Source organism: Falco punctatus (genome assembly GCF_963210335.1).
Source record: "Falco punctatus genome assembly, chromosome: 1".
NCBI lineage: Eukaryota > Metazoa > Chordata > Aves > Falconiformes > Falconidae > Falco > Falco punctatus.
This window is the reverse complement of record NC_137580.1, coordinates 75,669,320-75,688,321: the sequence shown is the minus strand read 5'-3', so window position 1 is coordinate 75,688,321 and position 19,002 is coordinate 75,669,320. Positions and strand designations below refer to the sequence as shown.

At 52.9% G+C, this 19,002-nt stretch overlaps 2 protein-coding genes across 2 annotated transcripts in view; one reads left to right on the top strand and one right to left on the bottom strand.

The window, feature by feature from the left end:
* Positions 1–1,110, top strand: part of POLR2B (RNA polymerase II subunit B) — a 21,652-nt gene extending 20,542 nt beyond the window's left edge. The window contains exons 24-25 of the mRNA XM_080397281.1: positions 46–241; positions 859–1,110. Coding sequence (XP_080253407.1) covers positions 46–241; positions 859–948 — 286 coding nt within the window. The 3' untranslated portion in view covers positions 949–1,110. The remainder of the gene's footprint in view (positions 1–45; positions 242–858) is intronic.
* Positions 1,106–19,002, bottom strand: IGFBP7 (insulin like growth factor binding protein 7). The gene is made up of 5 exons (XM_080397601.1): positions 18,511–19,002; positions 5,749–5,858; positions 4,083–4,199; positions 2,862–2,988; positions 1,106–1,305 (listed from the first exon to the last, which is right to left on the bottom strand). The coding sequence occupies exons 1-5, from the start codon at positions 18,965–18,967 to the stop codon at positions 1,286–1,288; spliced, it is 831 nt and encodes a 276-aa protein (XP_080253727.1). The 5' UTR covers positions 18,968–19,002; the 3' UTR covers positions 1,106–1,285.

Here is a 19,002-nt window from a genome sequence, read left to right as displayed (position 1 = left end):
TGAACTCAAAAGTTGAGACTTTTTTTTCCTCTTTTTTTTTTTCAGTGATGGTGGCCTTCGTTTTGGAGAAATGGAACGAGATTGCCAGATTGCCCATGGAGCAGCCCAGTTCTTGAGAGAAAGATTGTTTGAAGCTTCAGACCCATACCAAGTTCATGTCTGTAACCTCTGTGGGATCATGGCGATTGCAAACACAAGGACTCATACCTATGAGTGCCGGGGATGTCGTAATAAGACTCAGGTACGTGTGGTCTTCTTAAGCCAGAATCATGGGAATTCAGAGCCATTGCCCTTGTGACTGCCCCCATTAAGATATTTATGCTTGCAGAGCTGGGTCCCCATGGGAGGTCTTTTGTGTTGCACTTTTAAAAAAAAAAAAAAATCAAAAAAAAGCGCTCTGTAGTGTGTACAGAACTTGGTTACAGAACTATGTCAGGGGAGAGTGGCATCGGAGATAAAAATAGTTGCCTTAAACAGGCTTGTCCTGCTAGGGACTTTAGCGACTCTTAACAGTGGCATTGGGGTTACTGAAGAGATGTGTGTTGGAAATCTTAACTGCATCTACTGCACATCGGGCACACTTTGTTATGCGCATGTTCCCTTGTTTAAGATCAGCTCCCTTGGCTGCAGGTTTTTCATTAAAAATGTGTTCTGGCTAGCTGCTCTGTAGCTTCTACAGACAGTTTCTAGCTTTCCTCTTGCTTTGTTACTGTCTGTGAGTAACTCCTGTTAAGTGTTTTCATGGGTAACTTCAGATTCACTTTTGAGCCAAAAACTTGCCAAGTGATTTGTGTAGAGGGTGGTGGAAGTTGATGATTTTGGGGTGCTTATCACAAGCCTTTTGAAATCTCTTTTCAGATATCTTTGGTTCGAATGCCCTATGCCTGCAAGCTCCTCTTCCAAGAACTGATGTCTATGAGTATTGCACCTCGTATGATGAGCGTTTAGCCTTTAAAAGGGCTCTCTGGTCTCATCTTTTTGTTTTTTTTAAAGTGCTCAGGTTTTGTTTCATTTTGTGTAGATTGCGTTTCAAATAGTTTTACTCATCTGCTGTGTGCTGTTCAAGAGTACGTTTATTTCCTGTAAATAGAATTAAAATTTGTAATCAGACTTGTGAATTTCTTTATTTGTCTATCTGTGAAAGAAGTATGCAAGCAAATTGGTAATCAAAGAATAAGGAACTTAAGAGGGAATGATTAGTGAGCCAGAAAAAGCCAGAGGTTGCAGCTTTCCAAAATACTAATCTGAAACTGTGTGTAAGTGAAAGTCCTCACATCACACCACATCACAGCTCTGCACCATCATCTGTGGAAAAACAAAAACATGTTATGCTCTGTACTGTTCCAAGGGGCAATATCACAACTTGGGCAGTAGCACAGTGCACAGGTTTTCTGATGTCTTAGCTGACAATGTGGTCCTGACCCCGTCTTTCCTTCCTTCCTTCCCTACCGCAGGACTACAGCAGCAGGGGGATGGTAACAGATGGCATTTTTCTGGGCTGAGATCACCTGGACATGGGACACAGACTCCCTAATCCCTGTAGTGTGTAGCTGTGATGTCTTGACAGTTTGTTCAATTAATGTTATCACTTTCCTTTAAGGCATTGTGGACTGCCAGTTTATTGTTTAGCTACAGCGTGCTTACTTGAGAGCTCTCCTACAGCTGAAAAGAAACAGCTGTTAACATGCGGTGTGCATACAAGGAATAAACCACGAGGCAATACGCTGTGAGATTGCAGTACTGCGTAGAGCTGCTGTGAGAAGGTGAACAAACACCTTCTATTCTGGGGTGTAAGTAACGCTGCTCATATGAGGCACAACTCAGTAAAACTCCATTTCATTCACATCCATAAATAAGATGTTTGAAAAGGGATTAAGAGACTAGCTAAAAACCTTTAGCAAAGTTCCTACACTTAAGGGATACTGGGATTAATCTACTTTTATTTCAATGCCAGGTGCCATTAATATTCTCCTAAAGGAAGTTGTGCAGCTATTCAGGGATATAAGGATACAGAAAATCAAGACTATATAGTTTGGATAAAGTTACTGGGATTAAAGCTAAGGATTATATCCTGAAAGTGAATTTGCACAACACAGTATTCTCTAGCTGGATGCTCTGTTTCCAGTGCCTCTGCCTCTAGCATGGTCACAGTCACTGTTCCAGCTCTCTGCATTTATTCTGCAGCACACATGGCTGTGGCACTAAGCCATCCTCTTTGCAGCTGGAATCAGGGTGGGTGGTTTGCCATCAGCTTTGCACACAGCCTGGTACAGAGGACCTGGGTTTGAAAACTGGCTGCAGGGTAAAGGCTTCAGGTCTTGCCTGGAGGCCTGCTGTGGCATATCTATACCCTCCCCGGTTTGACACCGCAGCATGGAGAGAGAATGGCAGGGGCTGGGATGTTTGTAGGATGAGGAAGAATAAGAAAGTGCAGGGATGTGGCAGGAATTTTAAGTGCTTGAAGCTCCCCCTCTGTCTTGGGGCTGGTTGTGTCACCAGCGCTCCCAGGAAAGATGGGCAGGTTTGGAAGTGTCCAGAAAGCACTAAAAAGATAAATTTAGGTCTGGAAAAACACTGAAAGTCATTTTGTAAGAACCCCAAAGGTGTTTTTAATTTGGTATCTTTATCTCCAGTACTTTACAGCATTTGGGGGGTTATTTAACAATCCCTTGAGAACTGTAGCAGCTGAGATTTACTGGAAATGTTTTGTCAAACCCTGTAAAAACTGCATGTTAGACTGGTATTTCTAGTGTGCCTTCCCCCCCTGCAAAAGGCATTAAAGGGAGGTGGTCCTTCAGTATGAAATAACTGAGCAAATTGTTAGGGGACAGATCTGCTGAGTGCTCAGCCATGCTACCTACCTTTGGCCAGGGCTATTTCATGCAGAGCTTCCACAACATGGATTTTTGCAGAAGCTGTTGCCTCTCCTTTGGCATTTGATGCATGACACTCATATTCTCCAGCATCCTCTTTGCTCAGAGGAGATATCTAGGGAAGAAACACACACCCCCCATCCCACAGTAAGTATCCTGTGCATAGGTAAAGCTGATTCTGTTTTAAGATATCTTCTGTAACCTGTCAATTGCTGGAGACATAACGAGATGACCAGAGTGCATGAAGTAGCAGGTTAACCCTTAGGAGCCCCACGGTATTTCTTCTGCTTGTCCTCAACAGTCTGGTGTAGACTGCAGTGGCTCTCTCCAGCGGGGTTTGGGACGAGCACCCACTCCCGTGGATCGGCCCAGCTTTCTTCGCTGCTAGGCCAGGCTCCATGTGCTGTAACACTCCCTCCTTGTCTTCTGTTGCTTCCCTAGGTTGGAGATGTCGGAGCACTGCGTGCTTGGTAAGGGCAGGGAGAGAGGAAGAAAAGGCCTTCCTACAATACACTCAATCCAGTCAGTCAGTTCAGCGAAATCACTGGCTCAGACCCTTCCTTCTCTCCCCTTGTTTCTACCTCTGCTCTTGCAAACACACCCTAAGCTGTGCTCCCCTGCTGCCAGCTTCTCTGCCGCTGGGAACCATCTTGCAATTCCCTTACCGGGATGCACAGCAGCTCCCTCTGATGTGTGGCAATCACCGATTACCCTGCAGGTACGACTGTAGCTCCGGGGTCTGTTGAGTGAGAGCTGATGGCTTCTGTGCTGTGCTAGTCTGAGGCAGGTGATGTGCTTTGCTGAGGAAAGGGCAGTTGTGCCAGATCTACAAGGGCTCCTCAGCTGTGGGTGGCTCTTAGGGATTTCTTGCATCTGTACTGATTCCTTCCTAGACAGGGCAAGTGTCTTTCCCACAAATGGCAGCAGGAAAGTAATGACATACAGAAAGGAGATTTTTTTTATTTAAGGCTAGCCTTCCCTGATCACAGAACGCCTGCTTCTGCATGCTAGATGGAGGTGGAAAACTGCAATGGATAAGGCTAGAGCCAGCAGTCTTCACGCCTTACCCTTCCTGCCTAATTCACACCGGTTGTTTTCCTCTAAATGCCCTGTCCATTGCCATGTGTCTTCTGTACAGTTCTTTGTTCATGACCTGTTTGCAAACTGTCCTACTGTTTGTGCAGCTCTATGCATACAGCAAGTACTTACGAGCACCCAGCCAGTCACTTCGTGTTTCTCAGGGCCGCCTCGGGTCTGGATAGCCAAGTTTTCCCGGTCCCCAGGCAGAAGCTCCATCCTCTGGACACCATACTGTCCCCGAATTATCTAAAAAGAAAGGCAGGAAGGGGTAAGAATTTTGGGGCTAATTTATGCTAGAACTGGTGGGACCATACCTGCACACAGACAAGACCAATGCTAGTTTCACATCAATGTGTTTCGGGCAGTAGCAGCGTTTTTTTCTAGTGCCAGCGTTTCTTCTTGGCCTCCGTGTGCTGCAGCCCCAGCACCCCAGTGCCTCAGCATCTGCACCGAGGCTGCATTTCCCTGGCCTCGGACAGAACGGATAGAGCAGCACAGCCTTCTGGCATGGATGGTGCTGGGCAGTGGGGCGTGCAAACGTGCCCCGCACTGACTGGGTCTGACAGAACTCGTGCTTGTTCCCAAGGCTGTGCTTAGCCTGGAAGCGGTGCCTGCGCTGAAGGAGGATTTGGCTGCCTGCAGCTGCTGGTAGCCATACCTCAATCCAGTGCAGCAGGCTGGAGGAGCTGCCTTCTGGCTCAGGACTGCGAGGACAGCAGGAGATGACTGATGTCCTTGTTTGGAGAGGCTCCCCCGCAACTTCCCTGATGATCAGGCTGTTTAGCGTGACAGTAGCAAAGAACTGAGTGTCTGCATGTCGCCACTGGAATGGGCTCTCCCTGCGTGACCAACAGGCCACAGCAGCCCTGTAGGTTTCTGCTGCAGCAAACCAGGCCACCCCTCCTGCTGGGCTCAGCGTCGACGGGACAGCAGCAGTGCAGTTACCCCAGTGCTGCATATCTGAGCCCAGAGCATGGATATCCAGCATGGGCTAAGCGGTATGCAGCCCTCGTTATCACCAGGTCGAGCATCTCTCGGCCATGAGGAAGAGGCACAAAAGGCAGAGCAGTGCTGACAGTCAATGTAAACACAACATCTGCTTGTAAACAAGCAGAAAATCCTGCCTGAGTCAACGTGCCTACGTTGTGTGCTCACCCAACAGTCTGCCCTGGGACCCCTAGGAATAAAGTTTGCTGCCTCAGAGCACAGCAATCTTTGGGCCAATCTATTTTTTTTTTTTCTCTGTAGTATTCTTAAGCTAGTATTGTTTCAGCTTTATTGTAAGACCCCTCCCAAGTGTCCACAAACCTGCGGCATTTGAGGAGGCTACAGGGGCCATGCAGCGGCTCTCAGCCCCTCAGCTAGGGTCCCCCCTGCCCCAAGCCAGGTGCTACCAGCATGCTGCCGACATCGGTGTGCTGCTGGAGGTAACTGCCCCATGCCGTTCCTGTTCCTGACATGGGTGAGCCGTGTCCAGCCACCTCGGAGTCACGCCGCCCGCGGGGTGACAGCAGGTCAAGGGACATTCCCCGCGTGCTCTGAATACCAGGCGCTACCAAGAGAAACACAAGTCCTGCTCTGGCTCGGGATCAACAAGAGTTTAGGAAAAGCAAAGCCTGAAGACTAAGCAAAGCCAGATGTTTGGGGGCGGACAGATCTGCACAGATGAGAGAACTCATCGGATGTCTGTGTCTAAGGAGGGATCTGCTACGGCTCATTTTTATTTTATGCTCACCAGGCAGTTTCAGCTGCCTCAGGTTTGCTATGCTCTAAGAGCTCCTAGTAGGGCCCTTACCTTGTTCCAGATGAGGACAGGGGTTGGGATGCCCATGACTTCACAGCTCAGGTAGATCTGTGCTCCTGTCACATTCCAGATGTCCTTAGGAGGGGTCACAATGGAGGGTCCTGCAAAAAGAGAGAAATTCTTTTAAGGACTGGGTGACTGCAAGCCTGTCTCCTTGCTAGCCTTTTAAGTGGGGCCAGTCAAGTCTGATGTGTTTTGAAGATGAGGTGAAGGGGTCCCTGCCTGGAGCAAAGCTTGCTGGACTGATCCCACATCACAGCACTTCCCAAAGCTACACATGTGTCCGACCTTCAGCTGTTCAGGCTGATGGGCGCTTGCCCCAGATGGAAGCTCAGGTGCTGAGCAGTTCAGGTGCTCAGTCCACCTACTTGCAAGCCTGAGGTCAGAGGTAAGACAGTGTTTGTTATCTCAGGGGCTGAGCAGGACTTTACCGACGGCTGCCTCTGCTCACCGTGCAGCCAACCAAGTGCAAGGTGACACTCAGCTGGCATGGAAGAAAGGACCCCCACAGGAGACTGGGATCCCCAGCTTCGCAGCATCCTTCTTCCCAGCATTATTTTAACATGCAGCGAAGCCCGTGGCAGCTGGCTAGCAGAAATCAGTGTTACGCTGCTCCTGTTTCACCTGTGTGCAGTATCCAGCCGAAGGAGGCTGGCTGGAGGGTGGCGGAGCTCTCCCTGGGGGGGACCTGGGAGACGACCAGGTGAATGCAGGGCTCCGTTTTTCCCCACGGGTTTCCAATCCCTGGTTAAACAGGGAGTTGTTTCCAAAGCCAGATGGGAACAGAACTGTTTTGCAGATCTGTCTGGGGATGTTTACCCCTCGGGCTGGGAAATGTTGGAGACGTGACCCATATCCCAGGAAGGGAAGAATGGCCTTTTCTGTTCAGTCCCTCTTTAGTGGGGCTGTTTTGCAAAACGTGGCTATTAATTCTCCACAATAGGAAGTGCAGACCAAAGGAGCACATAGTGTTTATTTCCACTTATTGACAGCTTGAAGAACACAGCAGCTTTTCTCCTTCTGCTCTGAAGATGCAGGCAGTTACAGGAAACTGAAGCTCCCATTAGGCTCCACAAGGAGAAGGCATTTCCTATGTGAACAAGTGCTCCAGAGCCAGCCTGACTGAAGCCCCTGGGTATGCTGGCTCATAGACCATGGCGCATTCCCAGCTCCATAAAAGAGGGGCAGATTTGGGTCCTGATGCTCCTTCTCGGGTCCTAAGCATGCACTGACCTCAGCCCTGCATGCACACCCGGCCCTGCAGCCCTCTCACAGGCACTGGGGAGCAGGGTTCAGGTGCATCCCACTGCACCAACGTCTTCCAGCAGAAAGCTGGCATCTTTTTACCTCCTTGGGATCCAGGGGCAGATCCACACCAGTATCACCAGCCAGGGGATGCTGTGGTGGCTCCCCACTCCTGAGCAGCTGGTATAATCCCTGAGAAGTATTTGGTCTTCTGAGACTTTCCTGTCCAGGAATGAGTGTACACAGCCTGATGGTGGGAAGCTGCTAAAAGACCACAGGTGACTGCAATCCGAATTCTCCATTAGAGAGGTATCCCAGTCCTGGTTTTAATAGGAGGTAGCTGTGTAGAAGCAGGAAAATCTTATGTGTAGCCCTGGGCGATGGTTAAACCCACACCTAATGATCCGTATGGGCTGGTTTCCTGGCAGACATCACAACCCAGGTGCTCCTCATCTGCACTGAACTGAGTCTCTCAGCTGAAAAAAGAATTTAATCAGCATTTCATTACCTCTCTTGCCCTGTTGTTGGTTCTGCTGCTGCATGAATTGATTCCTGTGCACTGGCCAGAAGAGGGATGTGTCAGAGCCACAGCACCCTTTCCCATCTGGAAGGGTGCTGCAGTTATCCTTGCTCTGGATGGCCCAGAGCAGATCCGTGCCTCTGGACGGTGCCCAGCTCTGCACTCTCAGCAACACCCCGCTGGAGGCTGCTCCCCTGGGTACAACCATAGCACAGTACGGCGGGGTGACCCCTGGGGCTGGCACCCCCAGTGCACCCCTGCCCGAAACACCGCCTGGCACCTGTGAGCAGCAGGGCTGTGGCCAGCCCAGGCAGGGCACTGCCAGCCACGACAGGGCCACCTCAGGTCACACACTCTGCTCCCCTTCCCCCGGGCAGCCGTTTCCTGCACAGCCCTCCTGTTCTTTTTCTGGTGCCCCTTGAACAATAGGGACAACAGGGCACTCAGCAGCTCTGGGGTGGGACCTGGATGTCCCCAGGCTTCTTAGCTTACACCATGCTCTGCAAGGACCTTCAGCAGATGTGCCCTTGGCACAGCCTCCTGCTGCTGCTGCTGCCGCCTCCTGCTCTGAGCCATGCAGAACCTCCCACACGCAAGGTGCCTTTCCTAGGGCACAGCCTGGGGTCTGCCCCTGTGTGACACCGTCCTCTTTACCACCAGTTGCTGGGGCTCTCCATGAACCAGGAGAAACACAGCTGCCCCCAAATGACCACCATCTCCCACCACAGACAAGGAAATATCCTGATTCTCAAGTTAAAGCCAGGTGGATGTTAAGGCACCATTATGCTTTTCTAGGATCTGGCTCAATTCTTTCCTGGCTGGGAACTGCTAGCATCCATCACACCGCCAAATCCACTGCCGAGGTGTCGCCTTAGCTGCCGCTCAGTTTTCCCCTGCATCAAGGACCCAGACACCCTCTGCCCGCAGATGTCTGCCTGCCCTGCCAGGAGCAGGTCACATCACGAGATGGCAGGGAAAAAGAGCGATTTTCTACCCACCTCCTGGGTGAGGAGAAACCTCCCCTGGAAAGGGGACTGGCCTGCACAGCTCTGCAGCAAAGCTGCAGCTGGCTCAGCACAGCAAGAGCCCGGCTATTAGAGGCAGCCTAGAACGCCAGCGCAGGATGTACATCCTGATCGAACCGGGAACGGGAACGTGAGACTCTGCCTTTGGCTGCAACATCAACTGGGAGCATCCACAGGCCTCGGCTTCTGTGCCTGGGCTGGGAGGGAATACACATCCCGAGAGATGCAAGTGTCATGGGAAGAGTCAGTGCGGTCTCTCGGGATAGTTGATTTACATCCATCCAGCCAAAACCCTAGAGCTGAGCCTCTTCCTCCACTAAAAATAAATGAGAAAGGCCAAGAAGTCAGCAGATTTAAAACAAAATCACGACAGGCCACAGCAGCAGCTAGATTCCCACCACTGTGAGCCCACACCCAGATGCATGGCAGCCACCCTGCTTTACTGCCTGCATGGGTCCCGCTCACGTTCTCTCCCACAGTTCCCCCAAAGAAGCCAGAGACGGACACAGGACACGGCAACCTGCCACAACGGGACAGGCAGGGGATGCTTGAGCCTTGCAAGGACTTCAGCGGATGCAAGGACATCCCTTCCTGCAAGTCACCCCTCTTGCTTCGGGGGTCCTTGTGAAGGCAGCAAGGCCACCATGCGCTCAGCTGGACTGGAAACAAGCCCACCTTGTAGAGAGCCGATGACTTGATTCCTTCCAGCGAGGAGTCCCCTGGCCCCGCAGCCTGTATCTTAGAGACCTTGCTGCTCTACTTGCAGCACTGCCCGGGACATTTTTCCGCCTGCATCCTTCAGGCTGGGGACTTGTGGGTTGCACCTGCTGACAAAAATGGTCACCACCATCAACGTGGCAGAGTGGTCTCCGCTCCCCACCAGGACTGAGCCCGGGGCACTGGGGATGATGTACAGGCTGCTTGCCCCGACTGCGGAGGAGCTCCCTGGCCAAGAGGACGTGTTGATGGAGATCAGCTGCTCTCTGCAGGCACTTCAGGCATTTCCTCCCTGCTCTGCCCCATTGTTCGTTAAGACAAACGGCCCTCCCTGGCCCTGGAAGGGGGTTATATACGGAGCCAGCGAGCTCATTCACCTCGGGACAGGAGCCTGAAAGCACAGGGACTGTTTTTCCTGCAGATGACAGGGAGCTGACAGCCTGCGTTATGTCAAACGCAGCATCCGGAGAGGAGTTCCCGTTGCTGCCCATGTAGTCGTTTTTGTGCTGCAGCAGCAAGCTGCGGAGCCTGTGACTTCCTCAGCGATGAGGCTATCATTTGGCATCTGCTCCTGACACCCCTGCCACGCCAGGCACCTCTTCCTCTGCTCAGCCACAGCTGGCAGAGATCTGGCCTCTCCCAGCCCCTCACCTGCCCCTGGACGGTCTATCGCAGCCCAGGGTTCCTCGCTGACCTTCCTTTGATGTCCACATACACACAAATAAATCACACTCCAGCAAGCAGAGCAATAACTTTTCTGCTAAAAAGGGGCTACAGGTATGTCACTAAAGGCAAAAATAAGCTTGACGTTAAGTACTGTGGTGTATGCCCTGGTGCTGAGGCGCACATGGGAAGTCCCAACCACAAACGTATGAAGCTGTGTCCCTCACGGTGAAGCTCGCGTGGGTGCCAGCTCGGTTCCCACCGGCCCTCCTGAGCACTCCGCAGCCATGCCACAGCCCCGGGTGAAACGCAGACTGGGAACACTTCCCACCAGACGGCAAATCGAAGCAAAAGCTAGACATTGTTCACACCCACAAGCTCTGGCAAGTCTGAAAATAGACCCACTCCAGTCCCCTGAGTTGCTGGGAAAGTATTTTCCCTTCAAAATAACTTTATAAGGAGAAGGGGAAACCTTCCATAAGCAGCGTCTACTCATTCTAGCTGGCACGACCTCAGCCGCTCCCTCCCCAGGTCCCTCTGCAAGAGGCAGCAGCGAATGGGAAGTGCATGTGGGTTTTCCCCCCTTCCCAAAGCTGCCTGCTGCTTTTTTTCCTTCTTCGCCTCTTTCTGAAGGCATTGTTCCTCCTCCTGTAACTTGGCCTTGAAGAGACTAAGGAGTTTCAGAAGGAAGTTCCAAGACATCTTGACCAAAGGTGATGCTGGATGGTAAGACCTGCTCAGACGGTCCCCCGCAGACTTCAGCAAGCCAGTGACCCAGGGAAGGCTGCGAACATGAACACAGATCTTCCCCAAGCCCTGGAGGCTTGAGACCGAGTCAGCGTGAGGTAGGGCCCTGGGCCATCATCTATCTGCCATGGATCTCCTCCTGCTTCCCACCCCACCAGGCTCAGCGTGGAGCAGGCCAATACCGCTGGAAATCCCGGCTCTGCTGTTTCACCATGGTTTGGGAACGCTGCCTTCGGAGACCTTGTGCGTGACCTTTCTATGAATACTTACCAGTCCTCCACAGGGTTTATGCGTAGGTGGGACGGAGAATGGTATGGCCCTGCAAAGAACAACACCCCAAGCCCCTTCTTCCCTACCCAGCACGCTGGATGGGTCTGCGCTGCCCCCAGCACTGCATCCTCGTGCTTAGCTCAGCGCTCTGCCACATCCAGCAGCATCCTCAACCTGCATCTCCGAGCGGGGGCAACGGGAAGGCCAACATGGCTGAGGCTGCTCTGAAGCTCAACTGCAAGCTTATAGCCACACTTGCCCCTGGAAGCAGCCAAATGGGGAAAGGGCAAGCCCTCTGAGCAGAGACAACACTGCCCTTGCCAGCGGGCTGCCACAGACTAACCTCTCTCTTGCCTCTTCCCCTTGTCCTACCCTGTTTGCCACCTTCCCTCCCGTTTGCTGAAGTATGCTGTCCCCAGGGTCCAACAGGCAGTAGCTTTCTGCAAACACGTTTGCTGCTTCCCAGCCACATCCGGATGCACCTCTGGGTTTTTTTGTCCCAGACCTCCCAGACAAGCTCTATCAAGAAACTTCCCTCCTCCCGGCTGCCGCCTCCCCTCTTCTCTTCGTGTGACCTCAACTGAGAAGAAAACTGTCATTATGGCACAAGGATGACCAGGAGCTAAAGCCTGGAAAAAATGTGAAAAGCTTATGGTAGGATACATGGAAACGAGGCATGCCAGCATTTATGCAGGGAAAAGCAAGCAAGGCTTTCAAAAGTCCGACCTGATTAGACTTGTTAGGTGGTAATCTCCTGTTTAATATGAACCTCAATCAACCTCAGCCCAACAAAGGATTAAACACTTTTTTTTTTTTTTTTAAACACAGCATGCCTTTGCAGCAACAGAAAAAACAAACACAGGGAGGAATTTGCTGATCTGTAATCATTCCTTCCTAGTGATTTTGCCTATGCTGTGATGATTGAGCATGAAGACACAGGTGAAATATAGGATCCTCTCGGGCAGTGGAGGTATTTGCGTAGTGCTCAGCATACTGGTGCTCGCCAAGGCTCTGAGCTGCCAAGTAATATATTAAACAGCTTTGCTAATGAGATTTTAGCATAGCAACCATAAAAACTCAAGCTCCAATGAACCAAGAACTTTTCAAATAATTAAAAGCATTCTAAGGCAGATTTTATGGCCTACCCTACAACAGTGGAAAACCCCAAAGTTACAGATTAATTTTAAAAATACCAGCATAAAGCTTCAGCCCTAGAAACTCTGTCTCGAAATCTCAATGCACTGTGTGCTGGGAAAGGAAGCACCATGCTGAAAAATGTCATATTCCCACACCATGCTCCACCTGCAAAGAGGCCGTGGTACAAAACAAAAGGTGTAACCTTACCACACACCTGCACAGCTCTGCTCTGCCACAGACTCTCTGGACGCGGCACAAAAATGCTGCCAAGATCTACCTGCAAATGCAACGCCTTCCTCTGTCGTGAGAGAAAGCAAGTGGCAGGCCACTGCTGCATGCCCCCCACTCCCAGCTGATGCAGAAACCCCAACCAGCTTCCCAGGAAAACTAGAGATCTCAGTTCATTTCCAACCACAGATGACTTCGCAAAAATGTCTCCAAATCTCTCTTTCACCAGCAAAGAAGGAAGCACTCATAAAATGGGGATATTACGTGCCTTAAAATCCAGGAGAGGAAAAATGGGAGGAAAGAACTAAAGCAATCAAAGTCATTTGTGAACTAAAAAGCACAAATTCAGAAGTTTCTTGAAATATGTGATTGGATACGAACTGTGCTCTCTGGTGTCTAAAACAGCTAGCTGTATCAGGAGGAGGTGAGCCAACGTCAGTAATAACAGCAGCCTGCCATCTCCCAGAAGGTTTTCCCCCAAATCCCTGTTTCTGCTCTACTCTGGCACTGGATTAAAAAAAACAACAAAAATCAAACACCAAACCACCCTCAAAACTAAAATATTTCTGGCAAAGCCTCAACAGCTGAATGTGCATGGAAGGAGCCAACAGATGTGATTTATGTTTCTTGTTTTAAAATTGATCTGTGGGAACCCTTTGTTTGCAGTGCAGATGTAGCTTCGTAGGACACTGAGGCACCAGCAAAGCAAAACCACTGCTGGGGTCAAGTGGCAGGAATTTTGGGGGAGCGTACTTGCCCCTGGGGCCATCAGTCTCCATGGGAGCCTGGCAGCCACGATCCTACATCCATCAGCCCATCTTTAAGCCCTGCAGACAGCCCAGAGACCTTGCACCCACCTTCCCGAGCCCCAGAGCTGGCGGGTGGTACCTTAGCAAAAAACCCCTTCTAGGAGAGACGCCCTCTGGGCTTCTAGCAAGCCAAAACGATACCCCTCTGGGGGTTCAGCTCAGCTCGGTGACTGGGATCTTTCTGCTGGTGAAAGAGAGATTTAGGCAAGTTTAGCGCTGATTACAGTCTGCTTTAAAAGAATCTCTCCTGGTCCTGCTGTTCATAAGCTATGCAGCCTGCGGGCTGGATCCTGTAAGGTGCTGAGCCCTCACCACCACAGGGCAAACCCCTGCACGTTCCCGATGCTGGGAAAAGACTTTAACGGAGCCACAGACATTCAAGCCACGTTCAGATCAACAGGAATAAAGCAGGCTGCTTGGTGAGCCAGCAAATCTACCTTCGCCCACAGAGACGCCGAGTTTCTTCCTCGGGGAGGTCCTTGTAGGTAGGTACCAAGGAGAGGTAGGTACCAGTTCCCTGGAGAGTGAAACGCTGCTCTCCGGTGTCTGCCGAGCACTGCTCTGGGGTACGCTGCACTGGGGCAAGCACAGGCACTTGGCTTCCACCAAAAGAGAAGTGAGCGTAACATATAGAAGCCTTGACTCAACGGCAAACAACCTGGAGACCCAAACCCTGCTGGAACAGGTATCAGGGACTTCAAACCATAATGAGGCAAGTTCAGCAATATTTCCAGCAGCCACGACATGTCCCTTGAAGCACGTTTTGGCTGGTAGCTAATGATAACAGATACTCAGGGGTATTTTCCCTTCTTGCGCTGGTTAGGCAACAAGTCTGTGCCTGGTATTTTTCAGCTCAGAGAGATCATCGTGCCGAAAACCCTGCTAGCTTTTCGATGGGGGTTGGTGCTTTGAAGCTGTTTTTCTGCCTGGCTTGAGCTGAGCCATGCAGCCCTAACTCTTCATGCCAGCTGGCTCTGCATGACAGTGGGCACCATGGTCCTCCCACCCCAGGTCCTAGCTGGCCGTAAACAGCCTCAGTGAGGGCACTGCAAAACTAATTTCAGCCTAAATCACCGAAGCCACCAACTCCATAAGAGGCTCTTCCAAACATCTGTGCCCAGGCAGGAGATAGCGGTGGCAGAGGGCAGCTCCCCAGCTGTCGCACCAGCCTCCCCTCCTGCCAAGGAGGCCACTGGAGGTGGCACCCCTGACCGCCCGTCCCTGCCTCACCAGCCGGCTTCTGCTTCGTGCCTGGGCCTGCCCTGCCTGCAAGAGCTGGCAGCAGACCTGAGCGGAGCTGTGCGTATCCATAAGCAGAGTGCAAAGGGCCAATCCATTCAGTGCGGGAAAGCAGCTGGAAAACTTCACAGCATCCACCTCCTGCATGGCCTCAGCACCGGGATTAGCTAAAAAGAGGCTGCTGGGGCGCAAGGGTAGAGACAGGATGCAGGCAGTGGCTCCCTGGCAGGGAGCAGGGCAAACCCTGAGCCAGCTGTGAGCACAAGCATGAGGGCACAGGACAAGCCCAGCCAGGAGGAAGCACCACAGCATCGCTTCTGACTCCCCCAGAACAAACACAGGCAGCTTGGCCACGCTCTGCTAACACAGCACCACCAGCAGCCAGACAGCCTCAAGGAGCTGGGAATCAAGTAGGGTGCCTTCTTCTAGCTGCTCCCAACAGTCCTGTCCATGTGCAACCCACTCCAGGAAGGACGGGCTGGATCCCTGCATCTGCCAAGCGCAGGCATAGCAAGGGTTATTTCCATCCTCCCAGTCTCTTCTCAACTGTGTCTTCCTTTGCCCTCCAGCAGGAAGTTTTGGCTGCAATGGAAATACCTTTTTCTGCATGGCTTCACTATTTTTGTACAAAGAACACAGGCATCAGACCCGAGACGTCTGGGAAACAAGCAGTGGAAAGAGAATCCCAAGGACAGGGTCAAGGCAAATAATGTAGGGCTGAGAACTGGCTCCTTTCTTTTGCTGTTTAACAACAAAGAAACATCCAAGTTTTTCCCAGTCAATGGACAGCATCTCTTAGCAAGCAAAAGCTGCCGAGCATTGCACAGAAAACCTGCGATAGGCACCATCATGAATATGGAAAGCTCGACTAGACGTGCACTTGGTCAGCTCTGTCAAATATAGTTTTAATGAACTTTCATCCCCCTCGAAATATGGTGGAAAACCATGCGTCTCAAGGAGTATTTTGCATGTTAAGCCTTACGTAGCCGAGTGCTTTGTTTTCCAGCGGCTTCACTCATGCCCACATGGTGCTGCCTATGCAAGTCAGCAGGACCGCCCCTCCCAGCAGGTATACATCCTTCGGACCCTCTGAATACCTGGTACATACAGGACAGAGAGGAAGACAAGGTGAGAAAGAGGGTATGAAATGCAACCTCAGTTAACCAAGGAACAGGAGCCTGTCTTTCAACTGCTTGTGGGCGATCCCTGTCTCAAGCACGTACTTCAAGGCACAAGAAGAGAAGGTGGCTGCAGTTAAGTCTCATTCCCACCTTGCCTGGGAGGTGACATTTGAGCAAACAGCGGCAGGAATCATGAAAAGGATAACCTGGCAGCATTAGCCCCATTTGCACCTGTCCCTGCCCTGTCCCCTGTCCTGCCACCCTCAGCATGCTGTAATGCCAGGCTGCGTGAAGAGGAGCATCTATCAATTAAACCATTCCCAGATGTGTTCCCTTCTTCCCCTGGATATCTCATCTCCAGCTGCCGCCCTTCCTGCTGATGACAGCAAAGGCCAATGGCAGCCACAGCTCTGCATTTACTCTTCCTGAGGACCAGTTTTCAAACAGGATGTACACAAAGCCCTCCCTCTCCAGCTCTATTTGGGGAAAAAAAAACCAACACCAACAAAAGAGCAATCAAACACAGTTAGGAACCACTGCTGGAAGCATGTTTTTCTGAATCTCTTGTCAGACTTGAAAGGCTGCTCACTCTTGGACCCAAAGGATGCATCCTGATCATCCAGTGCCTGCATGCAGACACCTCGGAGCCCACTGGCCTTGAGCAGACAGCCCAGGTCCCCCATCCCCCAAGGATTTCCCCCTGTGCAAAAGCTGTCACACAAATGACTGATGCAGGCAGGATCCTGCCTGTTTGTGGCCTCCCTGTGCAGGATCCCACCCTAGGCAGTGCCTTAAGGACATCATGTCCATTTACAGCGGGGAAATGGCAAAAGCCAGAATTTCCACTTTTTGACCCCCACAGCATCCAGGTTCTTTTAGAAACCCAGAAAAGTGATGTCTCCTGTCTGGAAAGATATTGAAAGAGGCTCTGCCCTGGGGGGCTGATGGGGTGGATGTCCTCTCCTACCATAGTTCCAAAATCCCTGTGGAGATTACAACGCCCCTCCTCTCCCCACCCAACAGTCCTAACTGCCAGGAGGCCCCCAGGGCTACAGAAGTACTTCCAGATGTCTGCCCCGTGTGTGGGCTAAGCCCCTGCCTCAGCTGCGAACCACAGAGCCCTGCGTATCACCAGAAGGTCCACAGCACCAGGAAGGCTCACGCAGCCAAGGGAAGGCTCAGAAGAGTGAGTTGCAACACTGCTGAGCAGCCCACGTCCCTTCGCGAGCTGCTGGGTCAGAGCTCTGCCAGTAGCAGGAGCCAACAGAAGAGCAGCTCCCCAGAGCGACAGAGGAGGGGACATCTGGCCAGTGGCTCAGCACCACATGCTTCAGCAAAGTTCTCAAACAACAGGTAACAGCCTGCAAAGGTGTCCTGCTGCACATCCCAAGGGATCTTCTCCAAGGAACGGATGCAGTTTGTGCATGGAGTGGCTGTCCCACACTGTGACTCTCTTCAGAGAAGCCGCTGCTGTGATGACCAGAGGATGGAGAAAGTCTTGTGGGAGCTGTTGTTTGAGGCTGGCAGGTCGGTGGCTTCTCACCATGCTCTCTAGCGGCTATGTTTGCATTGACCTCATCAAACTCTGTCTCTGTAGTCTGGGTCAAAGCCCCACCAGGCCCAGCCAGCAGCTAGGGTCCGAGGAGGAAAGTGCACTCAAGGCTTGGGGCAGTAGGTTGTAAGTACCAACACCTGTTTTGCCACAATTTTGCATGCATTTTTAGGACTGCTGCAATGGTCTCTTGAGTCTGCTGGCCGGGAAATGCTCCTCCAAATGCTAGACAGAGGCCATTCTAGTCTCATCCCACATCAACCTGAGGGCTGAAGCTCCTGCCCTCCAAGAGTTAACGCTGTACCACAATGTTCCTGGCTAATATATAAGCCTGATGTTTTGCACAAAGTTTGTGAAAAGCCACACAGGACATTTAATGGGCAACATCAAAGTGCATAACCCAATCCTTACCTAGCCCTTCATGCTCTCCTGGGGAGTTTCTGAAACTTTTTTTGCAAGACATGCTTGGCCCCGGTTATGGGAAGAAAGAGGAGGAGGAGGTGGAGGCTGTGACCCTACACATACTGTGTTTATGAAAACACTCATCCACCAAAACAGCATTGGCGCCAAGTACTGTCCTTGAGACGTTCCATAAATAGCTGCACGCTACATCGCGGCAAAACCCACTCCCTGAAGCAGCCTGAATTTCTAGCAAAGGCTCTGTGGCAGAACAATTTCTTCTTTGAGCACCATCCCTAAGCTAAAGCTTGGGAAGAATCTAGCTCTTGGCTGGAAATGTTGCAAGCGCAAACCTCTCTGTGCAGCTTGCTGGAAAGTCACTGCTTGTTTTCACTTCGCACCAAAGCAAGCCAGCAAATGTTGGCTCCGAATTTCTGGGGTGTTCATATCCATTTAGTAACTTCCTTTTCTCACTGTCTGCAACCTTCCTCTGCCCGACCCTGCCCTGGATCGCTCAACCCTTTTGTCCCACGTCGGAACATCCCAAATCGCGAGCTGCGGGCCAAGTACGGAAAGCAGGGCAGTGTGGTTCCAGCACTGCGGGAAGCCACGAGCGGGCGGCCAAGCTGCTCCGCATTTCTGGGGCTGCTCCAAAGTCTCACTTTAAGTTGAGGCAGCACCGTCCGACCGGGGCTCTCGAGGCCCTTTACGGTGGTTTCGAAATCCACCCGACTTTGCAAACAAGCGCCCCGAGGGGACCCAACAGAACGAGGCGTACCGCCACCAGCTTTCCCACCGTGAAGCCAGGGCAGCGCAGTCGGACATCCACCCGCCCTCCCCGACGGCAGCGCCCGCCACCCACCCCGGCCCCCCGGGCCGCTCCCTGCCGCGGGCGCCCGGCCGCGCTCCCGCCGCCGCCCCCGCTCCCGCTCCCGCTGCCACCCCCGCTCCCGGCCCCGCTCCCGCTCCCGGCCCCGCTGCCGCCCCCGCTCCCGGCCCCGCTGCCGCTGCCGGCCCCGCTGCCGCCCCCGCTCCCGGCCCCGCTCCCGGCCCCGCTGCCGCTGCCGCCCCCGCCCCGCACCTTGCTCGCAGGCGCCCTTGCTGCGCTGGCTGATGGCGGGCTCGCCGCGGCTCTGGGCGCGCAGGCTGGCGGCGCGGAGCTGGCAGCCGCTGCCGTAGGTGAGCCCGTCGCTGCCGCACACCGGGTACCGGCTCTTGCAGAGGCACACGCCGGGGGGACCGGCGGCGGCGGGGGGTCCCGGGGCCGGGCCGCCCTTGGCCTTGCGGCGCTGGCGGCTCTTCACACACTCGAGGCCGGGGGCGCAGCGTCCCCCCGCCGCGCCGCCGCCGCCGCACGCCTCGCCCTCGCCGCGGCCGCACTGCCAGCAGCAGCCGCAGGCGTCCCGCACCCGGCCCAGCGGGCAGCCCCGCGGCGGCAGCGCCGGGCACCGCGCCGGCTCGCAGGGCCCGCAGCCCCCCGCCGCCGGGGCGGGCACCGCCAGCAGCAGCGGCAGCAGCAGCAGCGCGGAGGGCGGCATGGCGGCACGGCGATCCGCCCCCGGCAGCCACTTAA